General features: G+C 39.2%; 2 protein-coding genes across 3 annotated transcripts in view; one reads left to right on the top strand and one right to left on the bottom strand.

The window, feature by feature from the left end:
• XPO5 (exportin 5) overlaps positions 1 to 5,900 on the bottom strand; it is a 45,034-nt gene extending 39,134 nt beyond the window's left edge. The window contains exons 1-5 of the mRNA XM_027525324.1: positions 5,613 to 5,900; positions 4,095 to 4,216; positions 3,008 to 3,080; positions 1,818 to 1,955; positions 1,436 to 1,618 (exon numbers count right to left, since the gene is read on the bottom strand). Of these exons, the coding sequence (XP_027381125.1) occupies positions 1,436 to 1,618; positions 1,818 to 1,955; positions 3,008 to 3,080; positions 4,095 to 4,216; positions 5,613 to 5,717 (621 nt within the window). The 5' untranslated portion in view covers positions 5,718 to 5,900. The remainder of the gene's footprint in view (positions 1 to 1,435; positions 1,619 to 1,817; positions 1,956 to 3,007; positions 3,081 to 4,094; positions 4,217 to 5,612) is intronic.
• A 96-nt stretch (positions 5,901 to 5,996) lies between these two features.
• POLH (DNA polymerase eta) overlaps positions 5,997 to 25,198 on the top strand; it is a 29,206-nt gene continuing 10,004 nt past the window's right edge. Inside the window, exons 1-6 of one of the 2 annotated variants that reach the window (XM_027525325.1) lie at positions 5,997 to 6,303; positions 10,757 to 10,897; positions 11,384 to 11,518; positions 12,672 to 12,889; positions 22,724 to 22,893; positions 24,669 to 24,772. In XM_027525325.1, the coding sequence (XP_027381126.1) occupies positions 10,761 to 10,897; positions 11,384 to 11,518; positions 12,672 to 12,889; positions 22,724 to 22,893; positions 24,669 to 24,772 (764 nt within the window). In that variant the 5' untranslated portion in view covers positions 5,997 to 6,303; positions 10,757 to 10,760. Of the gene's footprint in view, positions 6,304 to 10,756; positions 10,898 to 11,383; positions 11,519 to 12,671; positions 12,890 to 22,723; positions 22,894 to 24,668; positions 24,773 to 25,198 lie in introns of those variants that run through there. The other variant, XM_027525326.1, reaches the window with a different exon arrangement.

The following is a 25,198-nucleotide window of genomic DNA, read 5'->3' on the forward strand; positions in this document are numbered from 1 at the left end:
TGAGTAGTACAATTTCACCAGTAGTACCAGTAGTACCTTTCACCAGTATCTACTGATGCTGCCCAAGAAGGAAAAGGGATCCAGGCAGCAACAGCCCAGGCCAGCCTTGACCCTCTACTCCCACAAGCCTGCATTCCCATTCGGATCCTATTCTGCCCCTGGAACGAGTGCAGGGCCAGGGGACAGACAGGGAGAGTGAGCCTACATCCCATCCTAGTTCACCATTCAGCCTACTGCCCAGGGCAGGGGAAAGGATGGAAGCAGAGAAGGAACTACGAGCCAATAAGAAGCTGCAGGTATGAGAAACGTCCCTGGGTATGCTCTGGTCCTGGGAGCCTGGTTTAACAGATGGACAAAACAGAAACTGAGGCTAACGAAAAACACCAGTGGATGTTTTTCTAACTTGTGTCACCCTGCTCTAGCATACTGGCTAGATGTCTAGGGCATCAAAGCATTCATAATTTGTTCATTTCTCTTAGGGATTAAATCTCCTAGGGGAAATAAAAATAATACCTCTTTCACCCTCAATACACATAGGTTTTTTCAATTAAAATACTTTTGATATTTTCTTTTGAAAAATCCTGGGGAGGTATTTTGGGGGAAAGAGTCCATTCTAGTAAAAAGGATGGGGCTTGAATTCCCCACAATCATTAATCAGGGGATCTTCAATAATTACTCTCTGAAAATTGGTTTCTTTATCCATAATATGGAGACAATAGTTTTCGACTCGGGGTTGTTTTTGAGGATTAAGTAACATGTAAAGCATGAAAAAGTATACAGCATAATATTAGATACTCATTGTGTCTCCCTACCCTGACAGCTAACAATACTTTGTCTTATCATTTGTGTTAGTATTCCAGAGCTCTCAAAATAAACTTTAGGAAGCTGCTGAAGGCAGAAAAAATAATGAATCTTAATGAATGCTATTTGTGTGAAATAAACATGTATGAGGAGTCTAGATTAGGGTTCTGAAACCTCAATCCTATTGACATTTTGGGTCAGATAATTCTTTATTATGGAAAACTGTTCTGGGCACTACAGGATCTTCAGCAGCATGCCTGGCCTCTACCCACTAGATGTCAGCAGCAGCCCCTAGGTGTGACAACCTGGATGGCAAAACTGCCCTCCCACTGAGAACCACTGTACTAAACTTTAAAAAATTTAGCTTCATTTTTACACTATCTCAGGAATTTTCTTACTAAAAAGGGAATTATTTTTTCTAGTATGTTCGGAACTCACTGACTTGAACCTCCTAGAAAATTAATTCCAGTTTTTCCTGTCATCTTTCTGTTTTGCTTATGAAATAGCCTTTTCTTTTACTGACCTGAACACCCTAATTCCTTGCTGCAGGATTAACTTCAAAACACACACAAACCCACTCATATCAGAAAACAGAACTTGATGAAAGGTGGGGGATATAACCGGTATCCCTTACCACTTGTTGGTACTTGTTTACATTTTCTTGAAGTGTGTTAAGGAGAAAACTGAAGATTCTTTCCATGTTCTGGGTTAATGTTTGCTGGATATCCCTTCGTCTTTGAGGGGGTAGTGTCTGAAAGGTCACTACATCCTCTGCCAGCCGCAAAAGAATGAACATCACTAATTCAGTCTGCGTTTCCTACACCAACAGAAAGAAGGTAGTTAAATATGCTTTTTTTAAAATTGGGGTATGTATAGTTGATTTACAATATTGTGAAAACGTTTTGCATCATAAATATGACCCAAGGCTCTTTTCTGCTGACAGGACAGACAAACCAGAAAAACTCAGAAGAGCAAACAAAAACAAAACCCTGAATTGATACAGCTGTACTGCATACCCCTTGTTTGGAAAGAGTGTCCAATTCTACTAGCATGTCAGGCCAGTGCTGTGGCCACTCCCGCTTGATCATTTCTACTACAATTCGAGACAGAACATCTTTAATATGGTTCTCCTCTTCCAAAATGTTCAGTGTTCCCTGCAAAAGAATAAGTGACATCAAGAGGTTTGCAAGACTGAATTCAAAGGAAAAAACTGGGCTGTAAGAGTGTAGAAAACTTAGGAGCAGGCCTACTTTCAAACTAAACCAACCAACCTGTTCTCCATGTCTGAGTCACCTGTCCTGCATTCTCACTGATCATTCTTCCCTCTTAAAGCTTAACAGAGGGTTGCATCAGCTAATAAAATGGCTGTCACATGGAGCAAGGAAGACATCACTGTTCTTTACAAACTGAAGAGACTTTCTTATTGTTTCATTTTGTATGAGGGCCAGAGTAGAAGAGTATGGAAATAAGGAATACATTGAAAGGCTGATAAAGTGAGAGATTCAGGAGCAACTGAATATTTTCCTAACAGTTCTAGGTTGAGAAGACACAGGAAGACCATTATTGGGACTCTCTTCTCAAGTCTGGTATCAAGTTTAATGGATTAAGATTTCTATCACATCTCCCCAGAACTAACAAAATATAAATTCTAGGTAGCTCAGTTAATAATTTTGAAGGGAGTTTTTTTTTTTCTATCAAAGACACTAGACTCTGGGGATGAAAAGGACATGAATTCCCCTTTTCATGTCCTTTGTTAAAAAGAACATAAAGGCTGTGGATTCTAAATGTGTTTGTACAGTTATAGTCGAACTCCCAAAATAAACTCATTTAGCCTATTTTTTTATTGCTAGTAACATAAAATAATTCAGTTTAAAATAAAAGGAAACAGCAAAGTGCAATCTAATCTATAACTGATTAATCTAAGACTTTTATTCATTTGTTAAAAATGTTTACTTATCTCTACCCTGTCTTCATAATTTAAAAAACAGAAGTCAACACATAAAGGATTAATTAAACCAAGTAAATGGGATGAACTGTGATTTCCAGTGATGCTGGTTCTTTTTAATTTGAAGGTAACATTTAATATTATATAAATATTTAATATTATGTAGAACCCGTGAATTGTTACACAAATGCTACACTGGAAAAGTCACACTTTGTCTAAACTACCTCGTAAACCCAAGTCTTCCAATCAACCATTCCTTACATTTGCGATCAGCTCCATGACACTGTTCTTCAGATAGACCTTCTCCAATCGAGACATGTTGTTCCATCGAAACCTGGCCACCAAAATGTATAAAGTCAACAGAGCAACATTAGAAGCCTTCTCTTCAGGAGAGACTAGCTTTGATTCCTATGTTAAAATTATGCTGGTGATTTTACTCAGAAATTCTACTGTGGATTTTGTATCCTTCAAAAAATGGACAGAAACAGTCCACATTTAATCAAAATGCTAAAAGCAAAAAGAGTTAAATATAGACAGTGACCCATTAATTAGAATTCAGGTAGGATCTGTGCACAGATGAGCTTTCCCCCTTGATTTTATTGACAGACCATAAGCAAATACATCTCTGGGACAACTACAACAATGTAGTTGGTTTTCAGAAACTAGAATCTGATAGTACTGACTCCCTTTCTAGACTTGCTTTGTTCAGTCACTAAGTTGTGTCTGACTCTTTGCAACTCCATGGACTGCAGCACACCAGGTTTCCCTGTCCTTCATCTCCCGCAGTTTGCTCAAATTCACGCCCACTGAGTCAGTGATGCTATCTAACTATTTTAGGCTTAGAAGGTAATAACAACACAATTCCAGAAAAACTGTGACTAAATCTTAAAAGCTGATGGATTCTTCAGATACACAGTAGGAGTAGGAGACTCAAGTTAGAACAGGTTTTTAGTTATTCTCATATAATCCTGGTTAGAATCCTGCCATGCACACTCAAAACTTAAGGAAAAATAAATTAAAGGCAGTGTCTTTCTAGTGTCTAATCAGGTATTTATTTACCTGTACACCACATTATTATAAAAAGACTCTGAGATTGGTGGGCATATATTAGGAGCTCAATAAATGCTAAGTGATGTGAGCTAATATTTTTGCAGAGTGCTTAGTATGTACCATGCACTTTACACAGATGAAGAAACTAGGGAAAGGTTAAGTTCTGTATGAGAGCTCCCAATAGGCTGTGATGACCTCTAGGAAGCATTCCTTTCTGCCTGGGGATTGCTCTTTTCTACTCACCTAAAGACTATCTCTAAGAGTTATATAAGAAATAAAGATTTGCTCTCTCACATACTTGACAACGTGTTCCAGGATCTGAAGGCCAAAATGTCTGACGATGGCAATTTGTGTTTTCTCAGCCAACCGCAAACCACAGGGGACACAGACAGGGCACTTTTCTTTAAACTCCTCACAAAACTGAAAAAAAGAAAAGTTAGTGTTTCCCTTAGGAGCCAAGAGAAAGTGGGACTAGGAAAAAAACAGAACTCCAACCTGAGCTATTGTTTTAAGTGGCAAAATTTAGATAAATATTATATAAAGGATTATTTTCACTTTGATAGTTCCAGTGCAATGGCCAATTAGTGTTGGAAAAAATAAATAACATGACCTATATGAGTAAAAAACTGTTAGAGATAAACCCGTGAAGCACATGGGGGTGAAATGACAATTACTAGGGTTAAAAACCTTTGGTTGGGGGAGGAATAAAGCAAATGTGGAAGTCTTTACAACTGCTGAGTTTAGGTGATAGGTATACACAAGATCATTACAGCATTCTACTTATGTTATTTCATATGAGTTTAGGTGATAGGTATACACAAGATCATTATAGCATTCTACTTATGCTATTTCATAGTAAAACAACAAACAGAACCCAAATACTTCTGATTGCAAATCCTATGGCATACATCTATACATTGTAAAACTTCCTCCAAGTGATGCTCACTCTGCTTCATGAAGTTACATCTCTTAAAACACACACAGTACTGTTCCAGTGGTCATTTCTCATTGCCCACATACATTGTTTGATGGGGGAATAAACTCAAATCGTATTAGCATCCCCATTTGTTTTGTGTTAGCTTTCCTAATTTACACAAGAAGCAGTCTCAGTAGTAGAGAATCTGGCAGTCAAGAAAACTACTTTCAGGAAACCACCCCTTGCTAAAATGCAAAATAAGTGGTAGAAGTTCAGCTTTGCGCAAAATAGTCTAAGAATATCACACAGTAAAACATGGGGGTGGGGGGTTGAGAATTAAGCCAGAAATATCCAAGACACAGAAGTGGGTTAGGGAGAAGTGTAGGGATGTAAGTAAAAGGGCACTAGAGAGGCTGGAGCTCGGTTAGGGCGAGTCAGGAGAGTGTGTCAGCAGGAAAACGTTTAGTGAGGGAGACTATAAAGAATGTGGCCGATGTTGGGGACGGGTTGGACACGTGCTCCACGGGAAGGAGATGGGATGCAGGAATGTGGGGGTTAGGGGAATAAACTGGGTTCAGCCAGCTGTGGAGGGGATCGTGGTGCGGAAAAGAGTAAACAGAAGCGGGGAGAGGGGGAGGAGAGGGCAGTGGGGAGTGTCGGTGAGAAGAGACGGCTAGAGGCAGGGACCAGAGGGTCCCGGGAAAAGGGTAGGCGCGGCGAGCAAAGAAGGCGGGGAGTGGGAAGAGGCGCGGAGAGCTGCAAGGGGGAGGGCCCCCCGGGGTTGGGACCGAGGTCCAGGGGCCGCGTGGGCGGGAGACGGCCAGCGTCGTGGGCTGCGCCGGGACTGCTGAGGCTGGGGGAGGGTCTCGGGGCAAGCCCGGGTCGCCAGAACTCAAGTACCTTGAGGGCTTCTAGCCGGTAACGCTGGGTGGAGCTGGGGTCCATCATGATCGTCACCGCTTTCACCAGCTGCTCGCACAGCGCGTTCACTCGATCCATCGCCATGAGTAGTGCCACGCACCACGAGCGCGCAGCACCGCAGTCCTGGGAGCACGAGGCACGGACGGCTCCGTTGGCGGGACCACACGCTGGTACCGGGCCGCGGCGGGCCGAGGCGGGGCGGTGAAGAGCAGGAGGAGGAGCGTGAGCCACCGAAGATCCAGCCGGGAAAGAGCCGGCGCTGCGCACGCGCCCGACGTGCCAGTGCGCATGCGCCCGCGGAAGTGGCGGCTCCCTTATGACGGTTGCTCCTTGGTGGGCGGAGCGAGAGACTTTGGGGCCGCGGTACGCAGGCGCGTCAACGGTCCCCGGCGGCGCGCGCGCTGTGCGATTGTCAGGAAGGCGGTGTGCCGGTCGCGCTAGCCAAGGCTGGAGCCGCCCGTCTGTGCTGGCAGCTGCCTAGGCGAGAGCCGTCTGCGACTCTCGGTTCTTTTCTCCGTCGTCCCGGGGAACAAATCTGCCTCGAAACCGACTGATCCGTTCCCAGAAAGCGGACAAATATTCAAGACCGCTTTAACGTCCTTCCAGTGGACACCTAGCCCAGTCTCGACGGCGTCCGCGGGTGGCGGTTTTGCCAAGTGTCGTCACATTGGTAAGAGAATTTAGAACCGTTCGGTATCTCTGTTTTTAGACTTTTCATGTTGCCTTGGCTATTGGTTGTATAATATAGCAGTGATTGAGGACAACATTGGACCGAAATTGCAATGAAGTAGAAAGCGTTGCTTACAGAAAAGACCCTCGTATTGCCTTTTAAGAGAATTTTTCTTGTGGGGAAAAATGGTAGCTCTTAAACTTCCCTCTTCACTTGTACTTGTTTTCCTTGGCTGTGTTATCACCTGATAGGCACTAAATGTGTTATGTACAGATCTTGGTAAATCGAGATCGTTAAAGATGAGGAATTGCAAATACCGAAGGTTTGTACAGTTTTGGTCATTTGAGGTGTTTGGTTATTTGAGGTGTAGCCTAATCCTTATTCCCAAAGGAAAGTTTTAACATAGAGTGTGTTTCACTTTTTATCTTTAAAAAGCTGTTGCTGTCTCCAGCAAAATACGTAAACTGAAAACTAAAACAGTTAAAATCTAAATATCCGTTTTTGGTGTTTGAATATTTAGGAAATGTTTACTGTACTTAAATCACTGCTCCCTGTTCCTACTCCACTTCTAGTATTTGTATCTAATATGGTACCTAGGGGTGTGTGTGTGAGACAATGCATTTACTATTTTTAATCCAATGTAAGTCTGTGTGTGTATATGTGTGTGTGTGTGAGAGAGAGGCATTGCATTTACTGTTTTTAATCCGATGTAAGTCTGTGTGTGTGTGTGTGAGACAATGCATTTACTATTTTTAATCCAATGTAAATCTGTGTGTATGAGACAATGCATTTGCTATTTTTTAATCAATATTAATCTATTCAAAGACTACACAAAAGCCACTTCAGGGCAAAGTGATTTCTGGTATGGTATGGTTTAAAGTATTACATTCTGCCTGTTTTCAGTGAGTGGAATTTGTAAGGAATTAATACCTTGACTCGGGGAAAGCAATGGCACCCCACTCCAGTACTCTTGCCTGGAGAATCCCATGGACGGAGGAGCCTGGTAGGCTGCAGTCCATGGGGTCGTTAAGAGTCGGACACGACTGAGCAACTTCAGTTTCACTTTTCACTTTCATGCATTGGAGAAGGAAATGGCAACCCACTCCAGTGTTCTTGCCTGGAGAATCCCAGGGATGGGGAGCCTGGTGGGCTGCCGTCTATGGGGTTGCACAGAGTCTGGACACGACTGAAGGGACTTAACAGCAACAACAGCAATGCCTTGACTACTCTGATTTTTTGAAGTCATCATTTTTACCCCTAATCTTTCAGCTTTGTAGTAGCATGACACTTTTTTCAAGGTGAATGTTAATTTTTGACACTTAAAAAAAAAATACAGTTGAGTGCTTACTCAACTGTAAAACCTGTGTTCTTTCATATTTAAATCATGAATTACTGGTATCTCCACAAATATCTTGTTTACGTTAGGTCAGTGGTTTCCAATCTCTGCTGCGCATTAGAGAAGACTTTTAAAAATTGCTATGCCCATGTCACACCCATACTGATTACGTTAGATGTCTGGTAGTAGAAGCCAGAAATCAATAGTGTTTAAAGGTTCCTAGGTTATTCCAATCTGTAGTAAAGTTTGAGAGCCACTGCTTTCGTTTACTAAAGCCTTCTTTCAGATTTCTAACAATGTTAAATGAAAACATTAGCCTCTGTCAACAGTTTATAAGGTTCTTTCAATCTAGCATCCATACCTTTACGTATGTCTGTCTACAAATAGTGTGTAGTATTTTCTTTTTTTTTTTTGTCTTCTTTTTGTCTTCAAAAGTTGAACATGAATAGATAGAAAATCAGTATCAGAACACTACAAAGTAATTGTTACAGGCCAGATCCACTGATGGGTGCTCAGAAGTTCAAAATTTGAAGAGAAACAGGGTATGTGCATAGTCTCAAAGTATCTCTTCTAAGAAAGGAAAAAATAGTAACTTTACAGTGAGAAACCTAGCAAACACTGTCAATATTCAATGATACGTTTACCATCACTAGTATTAAGACATAGTGACATCATGTGCCTCCAAACATGATACATGACTTGAGAAAAGCAGAACACTTACACAATGTTCTTGCCTGGAATGCATAACCTCAATCTTATCAAGAGAAAACATCAGGGCTTCCCTGATGGCTCCGTTGTAATGAAGCTACCTGCCAATGCAGGAGACACAGGTTTGATCCCTGACCCAGGAAGATCCCACATGCCTCAGAGCAATTAGGCTGGTGCTCTAGAGCCCAGGAGTTGCTGCTTCTAAAGTCCACACACCTAGAGGCTGTTCTACGCAACAAGAGAAGCACTGCAGTGCGAAGCCTGTGCATTGCAACTAGACAGTAGCCCCCACTCACAACAACTAGAGAAGAGCACAAGCAACAGTGAAGACCCGGCACAGCCAAAATAAATACAATTTTTTTTAAAGAATTTATTTAAAAAAAGGGGGGACAACATCAGACAAACCTAAATTGAGAGATGTTCTCAAAGCAACTGAGTAGTTCCCTTTGAAACTGTCAAGGTCATGAGAAACATGAAATGGCACTGATTGGAGAAGACTAAGGAGATGTGATGACTAAGACTGGATCTTAAGCTGGATTCTGGAGCCAAAAATAGACATTAATGGGAGTAACTAGTAAAATTCAAGTAAAGTTTGTAGTGTGAATATTATACTAATGTTCATTTTTTAGTTTCGATAATTGTGCTGTGTAAAATGTAGCATTAGGGGAAACTGGGTATGGGAGAACCCTACTATGTTTGTGACTTTTCTGTAAGTATAAAAGTTTTCCAAAATAAAGAGTTTTAAAATGCACATGAATGCTTTGATACTATATATTATTTTGTGCTTCTCTTTACCCTGAACTTACATTTGAAATTTGTCTGTCCATTAGATTAACTGTTGGCTTTATCCCACCACTGATGTACACTGTAATTTGCATTTGTACATGCAGTTTGCATTGATGTACATGTAATTTGCATTTCCCTATGCCTAATGACATTGAAAAGGCAGAGGAACCAGAGATCAAATTGCCAACATCTGCTGGCAATGGAAAAAGCAAGAGAGTTCCAGAAAAACATCAATTTCTGCTTTATTGACTATGCCAAAGCCTTTGACTGTGTGGATCACAATCAACTGTGGAAAATTCTGAAAGAGATGGGAATACCAGACCACCTGATCTGCCTCTTGAGAAATTTGTATGCAGGTCAGGAAGCAACAGTTAGAACTGGACATGGAACAACAGACTGGTTCCAAATAGGAAAAGGAGTACGTCAAGGCTGTATATCGTCACCCTGTTTATTTAACTTATGTGCAGAGTACATCATGAGAAACGCTGGACTGGAAGAAACACAAACTGGAATCAAGATTGCCGGGAGAAATATCAGTAACCTCAGATATGCAGATGACACCACCCTTATGGCAGAAAGTGAAGAGGAACTAAACAGCCTGTTGATGAAAGTGAAAGTGGAGAGTGAAAAAGTTGGCTTAAAGCTCAACATTGAGAAAACAAAGATCATGGCATCCTGTCCCATCACTTGATGGGAAATAGATGGGGACAGTGGAAACAGTGTCAGACTTTATTTTTTGGGCTCCAAAATCACTGCAGATGGTGACTGCAGCCATGAAATTAAAAGACGCTTACTCCTTGGAGGGAAGGTTATGACCAACCTAGATGGCATATTCAAAAGCAGAGACATTACTTTGCCAACAAAGGTTCGTCTAGTCAAGGCTATGGTTTTTCCTGTGGTCATGTATGGATGTGAGAGTTGGACTGTGAAGAAGGCTGAGCGCCAAAGAATTGATGCTTTTGAACTGTGGTGTTGGAGAAGACTCTTGAGAGTCCCTTGGACTGCAAGGAGATCCAACCAGTCCATTCTGAAGGAGATCAGCCCTGGGATTTCTTTGGAAGGACTGATGCTAAAGCTGAAACTCCCGTACTTTGGCCACCTCATGCGAAGGGTTGACTCATTGGAAAAGACTCTGATGCTGGGAGGGATTGGGGGCAAGAGGAGAAGGGGACGACAGAGGATGAGATGGCTGGATACACAGTGATACACTGACTCGATGGACTGAGTCTGAGTGAACTCTGGGAGTTGGTGATGGACAGGGAGGCCTGGCGTGCTGCAATTCGTGGGGTTGCAAAGAGTCGGACACGACTGAGCGACTGATCTGAATGACATTGAGCCCATTTTCATGTGCCTGTTGACTATCTGAATATCTTCTGTAAAGTGTTCAGTTCTTTGGGGGGGGAAATGGGTATTTTTTAAAGCTTTTAATGTTATTATCCTTCTAAACTTGTATCAATTTGTTATTCTCCTGCCAGCAGTATATGAAAATGCCTGTTTCATTCTTGTTAGTTTCCATGCTCCCATGCTTATGGTAATTCGACAATGAAAGAATGGAAATACAGCTTTCTTTGGTGATTTAGATTCAATATCCTTTCTAACTGTTCATAATATATTGTCTTACAGGAAAATGACTGATGGAAGAGACCGGGTAGTTGCTCTAGTGGACATGGACTGTTTTTTCGTTCAAGTGGAACAGCGGCAAAATCCTCATTTGAGGAATAAACCTTGTGCAGTTGTACAGTACACATCATGGAAGGGTGGTGGGTATGTATCATAGTTATTCTTATAACTCTAAACTACGGTTTTAATTTCTGAGAATACATGGCACTATGCTAGGTCCTGTTTTTGAGAGTTCTGAACTGCTGTGTTTGAGAATGAATAGTAGTATCAGTGGGACTTCCCTGGCAGTCCAGAGGTTAAGACTGCACTCCAGAGGGTATGGGTTCCATCCCTGGTCAGGGAACTAAGATCCCATATGCTGTTGTGTGGCCAAAAAGTTTAAAAAAAATAATAGTAGCATCAGTGGCCAAAAAGTTTCTACCATTATGTTTATAACCTAGTTGTCATGAAATTTTATGATCATGTGAAATTGTTATGATCATGTAATATTTTTGCTCCATGGCCAAAAAATAGTAGCATCTGTGATCAAAAAGTTTCTATTATGTTTTAACCTATTCATCATGCTGAATTTTAATTACTTTTGCTTATGATCATGTCATGTTTTTGCTCCCCCTTTTTTCCTAACCTTAGAATAGTTGCAGTAAGTTATGAAGCTCGTGCATTTGGGGTCACTAGAAACATGTGGGCAGATGATGCTAAGAAGTTATGTCCAGATCTTCTACTGGCACAAATTCGTGAGCTCCATGGAAAAGCTAACCTCACCAAGTAAGAAGAGAAGATGGTTTAAGGGGAGTGGAGGAGTTGGAATCATTTCATGAGGCTAGGAACTGATGTTTTCTAATTTGTTTTGTGTAAATCACATCTGAAAAGGTTCCCTTCAGTCAGCCAACTTTTCAGTGTGAAATGAAAACAGATTTTAATATTATATTTTAGGACAGTTGAGAATCATTATTACCTATAATGATATCTACCCTTAATACCTTTTCAGTTCCTTAAATGTTTAAAAATTGGTTATTGTAATTAAAACTTAATACCAGTTCCCATGTTCTCAGGCCAAAACTGTGAAATTTTTCATTGGCAGTGTCTCTTAAATTTCACATCGTTATAAAGTAAATTCTAGTATTATCCACCCCACCCCTCCCCACTCATTCCTACACACACACACAGATGAGGGGCAAGTTTAGAGAGGTTAAATAATTTAATTTCACACAGCTAAGAAGTAGAAGACAGGATTCAACTTTTTTTCAGATCCCGACGTTCTCACAGTACACTATACTGTGTGTGGTGGTGTGTGTAGGGATCATGCTTTGACTTGGGACTTGAGATATTCCTGAATTCACCTATCAGAAGTCTAAAAGTGAGTGTCATAGCCAACCTCGCATTGGAATTACTGCCAGAAAAGAAGACAGATTTAACTGAAGATTAATACTATTACTCTAAAGTAGAATTAATTTAGCTAATGGACATATGTTACATTGCATTGAATAGAATTTTATGCTGGCTGGGAAAGACAGTGTCATGTCCCAGAAATATAGTTGACTTCACAGTGTGATTTTGAAAAGCCACATGCCACCAACTTTATACTGGATCATTTATTTTACCCTTAAAATCTTCATCAAGTAACGAACAAAGGCAGTTTTAAAAAATTTAAGAATATGTTTATAGACCAGAAAGTTATTAAGACCTGGATAATTTAAAATTATTTTAATAGTTAACTTGAGATGCCACATTATAAAAATAAAAATATGATTTGCAGAAACATATATATATGTATATATACACACTAAGTTTTTCAAGTATTTGTAAAAATACCTTGGAGTAATTTATTCAAGTCTGTGAAGGAACACCAGCTACTGCAAAAGAGCATCCTTTCCTTGGTCTGTATGTATGTGAGTATATTATGCTGTCATGCTCTTAGGTACCGGGATGCCAGTATGGAAGTGATGGAGGTAATGTCTCGTTTTGCTGTAATGGAACGTGGCAGCATTGATGAGGCTTATCTAGACCTGACCAGTGCTGTGCAAGAGAGACTACAAAAGCTCCAAAATCAGCCTATCTCAGCAGACTTGTTGCCAACCACCTGCATTGAAGGGTTTCCCCAAGGGCCTACAACAACAGAAGGGACTGTTGAGAAAGGTACTTCCATAGCATCAGTATTGCTTCTGCTTCCTGCCTTTGGAACCTGCTTTGCTTGGTCACACTGCTCCTCCTTGGATTCAATGAAAGGAAACTTAACCTACAACGGGAATGAATCTCAAGGACTCACATGGAAGGATATACAAATTCTCTTATCTTTCCAGGTATATGGATATTGAGAAGCTGTGAAATCTGTAAAATCAAGTTTCTCCTTAAGCATAACTAGGGCAGGTTAAAGTTATCAGTAGAAGGGTGACTGAGCACTTCCATTATTTGTAGGTTAATGTATAACTTGGTTCATAAGAAGGGTGAGCTTTTTAAAGGGGACCTCAAAAACGGAGTTGAGCTACTCACAGGATGATGTCATCAGTGAGCTGCTCAAGGCCTCTCATTTTATTTGACTTATTTTACTCCTTTTCCCTTCATAGTGATTCCCCTCACTCCCTTCCTACCCCACAAACCCTCTGGCATTCACTTACATAGATCTTCTTAAACATGTATATGTCTTTACAAATTGTACAGTAGTGTTGCTTTGTTTTAATTGTTTATTTAGTTATTTTATTTGATAATTATCATTTTTTCATTTATTTTTTTGAAGTGTAGTCAATTTACTATTAGTTTCAGGTGTACAACATAGTGATTCAATATTTTTATAGATTATATTCCATTTAAAGTTATTATAAAATAATGACTATATTTCCCTGTGCTGTATCCATTTATTTTATACACAATAGTTCGTAACTCTGAAACCCCTGCCTCTAACTTGCCCCTTCTCCTTCCCTTTCCTCACGGTAACAACTAGTTTGTTCTCTATATCTGAGTCTGTTACAGTTTTGTTGTATTCATTTGTTTATATTTTAGATTCCACATATAAGTGATAACATACAGTATTTGTCTTTCTTTGACTCAATGTGTGCTATTAAAACTTGTGCTTTTATATAATGTGTCCTTTTAAAACTTGTGCTAGAGTTTTAAAAGCACACATTATATAAGTGAAAAGATGTTCAACATCAATAATTAGTAGAGAAATGCAAATCAGAAATACAATGAGGTATCCCTCATACCAGTCAGAAGGGCCATCATCCAAACAATCTCCAAATAAAAATGCTGGAGAGGATGTGGAGAAAAGGGAATCCTTGTACACTGTTGGTGGGAATGTAAATTGGTACAGCCACTATGGAAAACAGTTTTGGAGGTTCCTTAAAAAACCAGAAATAGAACTACCATATAACCCATCAATCCCACTTCTGGAGTATATACCCAGAGAAAACCATAATTCAAAAAGATACATGCACCCTAGTGTTCATTGCAGCACTATTTACAATAGCCAGGACATGGAAGCAACTTAAATGCCCATCAGTAAAGGAATGGATAGAGAAGATGTGGTACATATATGCAATGGAGTATTACTCAGCCATAAAAAAGAAGAAAATAATGCCATTTGTAGCAGCATGGATGGACCTAGAGATTGTCATACTGAGTGAAGTAAGACAGACAAATACATGATATGTGAAATTTTTTAAAAATTGATTTTTTTGTGTGTGAAATAAAAAAAAAAAGAGGTACAAATGAACTTATCTACAAAACAGAAGTAGAGTCGATGTAGAAAACAAACTTGTGGTTACCAGGGGATAAGGAAGGGAGGAATAAGTTGGGAGATTGTAACTGACATATATACACTACTATATATAAAATTGGAGAAGGCAGTGGCACCCCACTCCAGTACTCTTGCCTGGAAAATCCCATGGATGGAGGGGCCTGGTGGGCTGCAGTCCATGGGGTCGCTAAGAGTCAGGCACAACTGAGCGACTTCCCTTTCACTTTTCACTTTCATGCATTGGAGAAGGAAATGGCAACCCACCCCAGTATTCTTGCCTGGAGAATCCAGGGACAGAGGAGCCTAGTGGGCTGCCGTCTATGGGGTCACACAGAGTCGGACACGACTGAAGTGACTTAGCATTAGCATATATAAAATAGATGACAAGAATGTGCTGTGTAGCACAGGGAACTCTACTTAGTACTCTGTTATGGCCTATATGGAAGAAAAATCAAAAAAAGAGAGTGGATATAGGCATTGATACATGTGTAACTGATTCACTTTGCTGTATACCTGAAACTAATATAACTTTGTACATCACCTATACTCCAATAAATTTTTTTAAAAAGATGCAGTTGAGTATAAACTGCATTAATTTGCCATGAAACAATGTTAAAAGAAAAACTTGTGCTTCTTAATTACAAGATCATGTTATGGTACTATAGATCTCATTCTTTTTAATTTTCTTTCATTGGTGGTTTTACAGATCTATCCATGTAGCTGTATTTATCTGTAATTGATTGCTTTTTAAAAAATCATTTATTTTTGGGGGGGCGCTGGGTCTTCATTGCTGTGCGGGCTTTTCTCTAGTTGCAGCGGGTAGGGGCTGCTCTCTAGTTGTGGTGCATGAGCTTCTCAGTGAAGAGGCTTCTGTTGTGGAGAGTGGGCTCTAGGGTGCACAGGCCTCAGTAGTTGGGGCATGTGGGCTCAGTGGTTGCGGCTTCCTGGCTCTAGACCACAGGCTCAGTAGTTGTGGTGCATGGGCTTAGTTGCTCTGCAGCATGTGGGATCTTCCTGGGCCAGGGATCAAACCCATGTCCCCTGCATTGGCAGGCAGATTCTTTACCACTGAGCCACCAGGGAAGCCCAGTTGATTGCTTTTAATTGCAGCACAATGTATGGTATGGATCTACTGTGTTTACAGACCCTTCTGTTTATATGATGAATGTCCTTATTAGTCCTCTTTTGGACCTATGCAAGGGTTTCTCTTGAGTATTTTCAGGAGTGGACTGCTAGATCATAGGGTATACACATATACTTAGTTTCACTAAATATTGCCAAATTGGTTTCCAGAATTGCTGTAACAATTTGCCTGACCCCTGACAGTACATAAGAGTTCCCATTTCCTCCCTATCCTCACCAGAAATTGGTATTACCTGATATTTTAAAATGTAATGGCTACAAAAGTGTACTTTATATTGGGGCTTGTTTTAACTTATATTTCTCAATTTACTAATTGAAGTTGAGCTTTTTTTCATATACTTGTTAGCCAGTTGAGTTTCTACTTTTATGAGTTTGCTTATTTATAATCACCCAATTTTCCATTGGATTTCCTGCCCTTTTTGTCAGGGGAGAAGTCTCCTTCTGTATCCTAATTGTTGGTTCCTTGTCTGTTTTTGACACTTCAAACATCTTTTCCCAGGTCTGTCATCCATTAACTTTATTTATACTGTACTTTGTTTAACAAATTCTTTTAGTCCTTCCATTTTTCACCTTATGGTTTGTGCATTTTAAATCTCATTTTAGACATTCATTTCTCCCAGATGTTCCTGAAGACATTTTTCTACATTTTCTTCAATTTGCCTTATAGCTTATTTTTAGGTATTTCAACTATATGGGGTTTACCATTTTATTTGATTTAAAGTAGGAAGCCACCTTAATTATTAATCTTTTAGTGAGTCAGTTTTCCCAACAGTTATTTATTAATAATCCATTTTTCTCAACTTCTCATATATCAGTTGTTTGTAGAATAGCCCATTAGGGTCTCCTTTTGCTTCAGAAACACATTGTTTTTATTAGTTTGTGGTATGTTATAATATTTGATAAGGACTCCCCTCTACTTTTGTTTTTCAAAATTGTCTTGGCTATTTATGGACTTTTATTGTTTGGTATATGTTTTAGAATGCATTAGTTGAATTCCTCAAGAAATTCTGGAAGTTACATTGAATTCACATTTTTATTTATTTTTTAAACATATTTATTTAGTTAGGTGCACTGGGTCTTAGTTGCAACATGTAGGATCTAGTTCCCTGACCAGGGATCAAACCTGGGTCCCCTGAATTGGGAGCTCAGAGTCTTAGCCACTGGACTACCTGGGAAGCCCCTGAATTCACATTTTTAGAAAGGATAGTATCTTAATGTTAAATTATCCCATCTATAAACATTTCACCATTTTTTTAGGTCTTCACTTATGTACCTTTTAGTGATTTTTATTTATTTTTTAAAATGCATTTTGTTGAAATGTAGTTTTTTAAAATTTTTGACTGGGCTGGGTTTGTTACTGTGTGGGCTCTTTAGTTGTGGCCAGTTGGGGCTACTCTACAGTTGCGGAACACAGGCTTCTTCTTGTGGTAGCTTCTCTTGTTACAGAGCACAACAGGTAGTTGTGGTTCCTAGACTCTAGAGCACAGGCTCAGTAGTTGTGGCACATGGTCCTAGCTGCTTCTGACCAACCAGGGATTGAACTTGTGTCTCCCACATTGCCAGGCGGATTGTTCACTAAGCTACCAGGGAAGCCCTGTTGAAGTATAGTTGATTTACAGTGTGTTAATTTCTGCCATACAGCAAAGTGATTCTTTAAGACACACACACACACACACACACACACACACACATATATATATAATTCTTTTTCATATTTTTTCCATCATAGTTTATCACAGGATATTGATATAGTTCTCTGTGCTTTACAAAAGGACTGTGTTGTTTATCCATTCTATGTATTGTAATAGTTTGTATCTGCTAATTGCAAACTCCCAGTGCATCCCTCCCTGCCGCCCTTGGCAACCACAGGTCTGTTCTCTGTTTTGTAAGTCTGTTTCTGTTTTATAGACAGTTCATTTGTGTCCTACTTTAGACTCCACATACCTTTTAGTAATTTTTAAATTACGATTTTTATCATATAATTATGATTATTTCTGCTTCTTCTGAAATCTGGAATCCAGTAGGTTTCCCTTTTTCTTTCTCATCTAAACCTTGATATACATAAAGTGTGTAAATTAAGTGTATACTTGACTGATTTTCACAAAGTAAACCCACTTGTATAAACAGAACCCAGATCAAAAAACATCAGAACTCTAGAAGCCGCATTTGCTTGCGCTCCCAGTCATTCTCTGTCCCTCTCCCCTCTCTCCTATATAACAACTGTCCTGATTTCTATTTAACTTATTTTTGAAGTTTCTAAAATTGAAATTATGCAGTACATACTTGAGTCTGGCTTCATTCATTCAATATTGTCTTTGTGAGAGTCATCCATTCTGTTGTATATAGTTGGGTTTGTGTAGTATTACATTGTATGAATATACCACAATTTACCCATGGATATTTTGTGGGTTTTTTTTTCCAGTTTTGGACCACTAATAACAGAGTTGCTATGAATATTTTTGTAAATATCTTTTGGTGAACAAATGTATACATTCTGTTGAGCATGTGACTGACGTGCTCAGTTGTGGGGTTTGCCTGTATTCACCTTTAGTTTGTCTGTACTCAGTGTTAGTAGATACCCCCAAAAGTTTTCCAGAATGGTTGTACTGATTTATAATTCTACTAGCAGTATATGAGAGTTCTAGTTGTGCCACATCTTTGTTAACCTTTGCTTTTTTCTCTTTTGTGTTTTAACCATTTTGATAATCGTGATATTGTATATGGTGATGTCATATTATGGTTTTAGTTTGCATGTTCCTGATGTTAATGAAATTGAGCACCTTTTTGTAAGTGATGACCATTCTTTCATGAAGTGTCGGTTTAAATACTTGCCCATTTTTCTTGGTTGTCTTATCTCATTCATCTATAGGACTTCTTTATGTATTCTGGATATGAATCATTATCAAATATATATACTGCAGCATCTTATGGTTTGTGGCTTTTCTCTTTTTAAAAATTTTTTGGCCATGCCAAGTGACATGCAGGATCTTAGTTACCTGCCCAGGGATTGAATCTGTGCCCCCTGTAGTGAAAGTCCAGAACCTTAACCACTGGACTGCCAGGGAAGTCTCAAGACTTCTTCTTTTTTTGAGGAAGGCCTGTATTGCTATGAACTTCCTTCTTGAGACTCCTTTTGCTGTATCTCAGATTTTGTATGGTTGTGTTTTGTTTTTATAATACTTAAAATAATTTGTTGTTTAAGTTTTTTTTAAGACTGTATGCCCTTTTAGACCTGTTGAAAGCTATGGACCCTTGTCTCAGAAAAATAGATACCTACATATAAGACAATTTTGCATGCAGTTTTCAGGAGATTTGCAGACCCTCTCAAAACCTACATAGTTCAGAATAAGAACTATTTATTACATATTACATTGGTTTTGTGGGAGGCAACTCATTGTTGAAGAGCTCTCTGGTGAAGATGATGGTGCATACCTTTGTTGGTGGTCAAATGTTACTTCAACTCAAATGGTTGTTCTATACCTATCTTTACTACGTTTTTCTATAAAATGCCGGTGTTTTAAAGAAGTCTTACTTCTGTATGAGGAAATAAAAGGTATTTGTATTATGAAGGAACAAGTTGCTTTATTGTGTCCAGTTTAAATTTTAAGCTTCCAGATGCAGTGATAACATCTTATTATTTAGAGTGTTCAGAATAATGCAATGTCTAGGAAATGATTTACGGCGATATTTCATATCATACTCCTGAGTCTTCACATGATGTGTGTAGCCAGAAAAAATCTGATAACAGAAATTAGCTGATCTAAGTGTATATAATCTCCCAGAAATTATTTTTCATGAATATGACATATATTTCAAAGCTAGGAAAAGAATCCAGGTGTCTGATGTTTTGGTACTAAAGTTCCCATTCAGCTTTACCATCCTGCCTCTTAATGGGTCCTATTTACCCATTTGCAACTTTGGGTTTTCTGTTTCTGAAATAGTTGTGTGTGTGTGAAGTTTAAGTAGTATGATTACTTAAAAATAATACTCAGAAATTCCCAGAGTGAAAACTTTCCCTTTGGGGCCTCTTTGTAACTGGTTTGTGTTAGCTAAAGAACTCCTTTGTTTTCTCCTTTGCTTCCTCTTAATTCATTTCTTTCTAAGCAAATACTGAACATGTGAATGTGTATAACAAGAAACAGTTGTGTAGCTGTATTAATATAAAAAAATTATAAATCAACTGTCAGGGACTTCCCTGGCAGTCCGTGGTTAAGACTCCATGCTTACATTGCAGGGGCTATGGGTTCTATCCCCTGGCCCATGTGCTGCCCAGCTCAGCCAAAAAGAAACAAAAAGAAGATAAAAATAAATTAATATTTAAAAATTAAAAAAAAAAATCAGCTGCCAAAGTTGAGAGCTATAGGAGTTGGGATAGACTCCTTGCAGGCTTTGAAGAAGGAAGCTGCCATATTGCAAGAGGGCCTTTGGAGAAGCCCCCATGTCTGTGCTTTGAGAGCTACCCTCTGCTGACAGCAAGCAAGAAAGGAGGACCTCAGTCCTACAGCCACAAGATGATAAATTCTGTGAACAACCAGAGGGAGCTTGAAAGTTAAAGTATTAGTTGCTCAGTCGCGTCCAACTCTTTGCGACTCCATGAACTGTAGCCCTCCAGGCTCCTCTGTCCATGGAATTCTCCAGGCCAGAATAAGTAGCCATTCCCTTCTCCAGGACATCTTTCCGACCCAGGGATCAAACTGGTCTCCTGCATTGCAGGCAGATTCTATACCATCTTAGCCACCAGAGCTTGGAAGGTACTAAGCTCATGGCACAGAAGAAGGTACACCAGTTATTAGTATAAGGACTTCTCTTTTGTATTAATAGTTATGGATCCTAGAGTTGTGGACCATAGCTAGAGTTTATCAGTTTAATCCTGAAGTTTTGGCACAAATTACCAGTGCTCACTCTTATGACAGTTCTAGTCACCATTGTATTAGAGGTTCAAGATGATGCAGTCAGTACAGGAAAAGAAATAAAAGCTGTGAAAGAAGAGTGAAATAGGAGACATGGCCATGTTTATAGAAAATCCTAAGGAATCTACCCTCCCCCCACTCCCACTAAAAGAACCTAGAATAATTGAGTTTAGTAGGGTTGCAGGGGACAAAGTCAATGTGCAAGAATTTGTAATACTTCTATATATTAAAATGGGAAGTTGAAATTTAAAAAGCAATGGCATTTTTGCAATAGCATTAAAACCATGAAATTATTAGAAATACATCTAACAATATATGTGGAAAAAACAGTTCAAGATAGATGCAGGTCAAGCCCCAAGCTGATCTACAGATTCATTGCATTTTCACCAAAATCCCAGCAGGATTTTATAGAAATTGACAAATTGATTCCAAAATTTATATGGAAACACAAAGGATGAGGAATACTCAATTTTAGAAAAAACTAATTTGTAAAACTTAACACTACCTGATTTTAAGAGCTAACTCTAAATTTATGGGTACTTCCTAGTGATCCAGTGGTTAAGACTTTGTGCTTCCACAGCAGGGGATACGGGTTTGATCCCTGGTATGGCCAAAAACAAAACAAAAGTTAAGGTGGCACAGGCAAGAATGGAAGAAATACGAATAAAATAGAGTGAGTTGCAGTGGATATGCAGAATATGGTGAAGTGGCCTTGGTAACTAGATAACTGCAATTGTGTTAGTTGCTCAGTCTTGTCCGAGTCTTTGCGACCCTGTGGACTGCAGTCCACCAGGCTCCTCTGTTCATGGGATTCTCCAGGCAAGAATACTGGAGTGGGTTGGCATTTCCTTCTCCATAGATAACTACAATAAAGGGGAGTAAAAGAAAAGAAGTCAATATTAGATTTTAAACCTTTAAGAGAAACAGGAAGTTGTTTGGGAAAGAGAACCTTTGAGGAGGAAGATATAAAGATTGACTTTAGTAGCATTTTGTTTGATACTTTAATGAAAAATTCAAAAATTTAATGAAAAATTTTCTGTAGGGAGGTAGAAATAAGGGATTAAAGTTTAAGAATTTGGGGAAGGAGCTTAAGATTTGCGTGTACTCAGCATAAGCAAATTGAAACGTAAGCCAGTACCAGTTCACCAAGAGAAAAGGTATCTACGGAGAAGAATGTTGCTCAGTATCCACAGTTAGGGCGTTAGAGGAGGAAGACGGGTTAGCAAAGCAGAGAAACAGCAGTTGGAAAATCCTTCTATGTGCTCCTCTTCCTCCTCCTCATATATATGAGCCTTTATTCTACCTCTTCGAGACACTCTGTATTTTCTTGCCTTGTTCATAGCTCATTTGTGTGTGTGTGCTCAGTCGTGTCCGACTCTTTGCAACCCTTTGGACTGCAGCCTGCCAGGCTTCTCTGTCCATGGGATTTTTCAGGCAAGAATATTGGAGTGAGTTGCCATTTTCTGCTCCAGAGGATCTTTCTAACTCAGGGACCAAACCCATATTTCCCACATCACCTGTGTCTCCTGCACTGCAGGCAGATTCTTTAACATTGAGCCATCAGGGAAGCCCTCACTTCAGCCTCTTTAAACCAGCGTGTATATTTCTTAACTTTCTTGTTACATAATGCTTTTAAAATGCTTTTCCAAAACCGACTAGTCCTAAATTGGATAATAAGATATTTTCAAGGCCGTAAGTACAAAGCTACATCTAATTTAAATACTTTGTCAAGAGAATAAATCTAGTGGTGCTGATTAGATTTAAGCTATTCAACTGGAACCAGCCTCTAAAAATACAGAAGTGCTAACTTAAGTTTATACTGAAGCGTGAGATAATTCTGAATAATTTCTAATTGAGTAACTTAATAGAATTCTTGGTGGCATGCAAGGGAAGTTGGAGGAAGAAAGTTCAAAACTGGAGAGAGAAAACAGAAGTACTTTTAAATCATTGCTCATAAAAGATAATACAAAATATTTGTTGGTTATTGGAGCTTATAAGGTTCAGCCTAGGCTGGAAATTAAGGCTGCTGGACTTGGTATGAGAAATTGATCTCTGTTGTGATACTGAGTAGTCTTCTAAAAACATATCTAAAGTACCTGAAATCTAAGCATTTCTGCATTAGATAACACAAATAAAACCCTGATTTTAAAAAAATGTCTACCTGTGACCTCTCAACTTTTTCAGAGGAAAGGCGAAAACAAGGCTTATTGCAATGGCTTGATTCTCTTCAGACTGAAAGCACCAGCTCTCCAGACCTACAGCTCACTATGGGAGCAGTGATTGTGGAAGAAATGCGAGCAGCCATCGAGAGGCAGACCGGTTTTCAGTGTTCTGCTGGGATTTCACACAATAAGGTGAAGGCTAATAGTAGATTTCAAAGAGAAACATAGATATATCTGCAGTTAAACACAGGGATAGAAACAAACACAAACTTAAAAAAACAACAACAATAAAACATAGACGGGATAGATATGAGTGGGGCATTTAAGATTTTTTTTATGTGGACTATTTAATAGTCTTAATAGTGTTTCTGTTTTATGTTTTTCTCTTTTTGACTTTGAGGTATGTAGGATCTTAACTCCCTGACCAGGGATCAAACCCACATTCCCTGTGTTGGAAGAAGTCTTAACCACTGGACCTCTAAGGGAAGGAAGTCCCTGCATGGGGCATTTAAACCATTACACATCTTTGAAATGGGTTCCTCTTTAAACTTCACATTGAAGACAAAAACCTAAGTAATTCTTCAACGTGAGAATTGACATTGCACATGTACTTTCCTAAGAAACAGGCTGAAAATTTTGCTGGAAATGGTTATTTACATAGTTGTAGCCACAATATTTCCTTAATGATTGAACTATCCAAAGAAAGGAGGAAGCGGGAATTCCTTGGTGATCCAGTGGTTAGAACTCAGCTGGGGAACTTTCACTGCCCAGGGCCTGGGTTCAATCCCTGGTTGGGGGAACTAAGATCCTACAAGCCAGGCAGTGTAGCCAAAAAAAGAGACTAGTCTTTTTATTTTATATATGAACTTATTCCTTATCTTTTCACTTGCTGAATATTCTAGTATTATCTCACTTCTTCTGTGGTGTGACCTAGGTATTCTCTGCTTTTTTCTATTCTTTCTAATTAAAGTACAGTTTGGCCTTGGGATCTTCATCATCTTTGATCTAGGTTTAGTCATAGGATGGTAGCTGATTTTCCCTGGTTACTACCTTCTCTCCCTTCCTCAAGAAGTGGAAAGTTCAGCACTGTGCAGCTTGCAGGATCTTAGTTCCCTGACCAGGAATTGAACCCAGGCCCTCAGCAGTGAAAGCACTGAGTCTTAACCACTGGACCACCAGGGAATTTCCAAGGAGAGGAAAGTTGCCAAATTACCCAGTAGAGTTTTGGGAGGTGGAGGGAGAGGAAACAAAAATCTCAATGTAGTAATTTAAACTAAATATGACCTAGTAGAAGTTTCAGAGAATTTCTCCCATGAATGTGAAGTGATTTTATATTTTTTCCTACCAATTATAATTTGTGAAATGATACCACTGAAGTACCTTATTCTTTGAAAAGACTTCTCATGGGTGTTTTTCATTTTGAAGTCTTATTTAGTATGAGATGTTTGCTATTGGATGATGATTTTGAGCCCAGTCTTTGTCACAGATACTAAATGATGGTAATCTGTATTAAACTGGGACTGAAAATGGACTGACCATTAATCAAGAAATGTCTGTCTCTAAGTGGGGTAGGGCAAAATGAGTTTGTTTCAGCATTTTCATATGGACACACTAAGAAATGCCTCTTAAGTCTCTTCTGTAGCTTCTTTGTTCTTTACCCTCTTGAAGTAGGAGAACCTTAAGGAACAGATGGGTGGGAAAAACTACTAAAGAAAAACAGAATGGAAGATGTGGGAAGAACAATGAGGATAATGATAGTGGGTCATGTTTTCCACTGTGGATGTTGTTGGACACCCAGGTTTGGAGATGTCTTGAGTTTCTGGTTCTGTTTTTGTTTTTAATGTGGAAACCACTAGTTACAGCCCTTAAGCTGTGCCTTGTGTGTGAATGTGGGTATGTGTGTATATTAATATTCACCGTGTGTGGGTATTGACAGTAATGAGGTTTTTATGCTTCCCATGCTCCAGGTTCTGGCAAAACTGGCCTGTGGATTAAACAAGCCCAACCGGCAGACCCTGGTCTCACACGGGTCAGTCCCACAACTCTTCAACCAAGTGCCTATTAGCAAAATGTAAGTATTCAGGGAGCACCTCAGATTCCACTCCTCTATCTATGTGAAGGCCCTCTCTAGTTGTAGTTTCTTCTGTTCCTTAAGAATTGGAGCCAAGGAAAACAGGTACCATGGAGACAGGAGGGAGATAACAGAAAATTTTGCAAACACACTGAGATTTCTTTTCTTAATGAACCTTCAATTCCAGATTATCTGTGGAAAATAATTAATCCTGAATTTTAAAAAATGAACTGATTTTTAGCCATATGTTTAACTTCCTTCTAGGTTTTTTATTAAAACCTATTACTAAATAATAAATAGGAATTTTAATTCTTTCCTTTTTTCTAATATCGTAGCAAGCCATTTAGGGCTACTGAATTGTTCCCAAATAAAATTAATAACTAGGCTGTGCATACCAATTGTGTGTCCTTGACCAAGGGCTTATAA

Source organism: Bos indicus x Bos taurus, chromosome 23 (assembly GCF_003369695.1).
Source record: "Bos indicus x Bos taurus breed Angus x Brahman F1 hybrid chromosome 23, Bos_hybrid_MaternalHap_v2.0, whole genome shotgun sequence".
Lineage (NCBI taxonomy): Eukaryota > Metazoa > Chordata > Mammalia > Artiodactyla > Bovidae > Bos > Bos indicus x Bos taurus.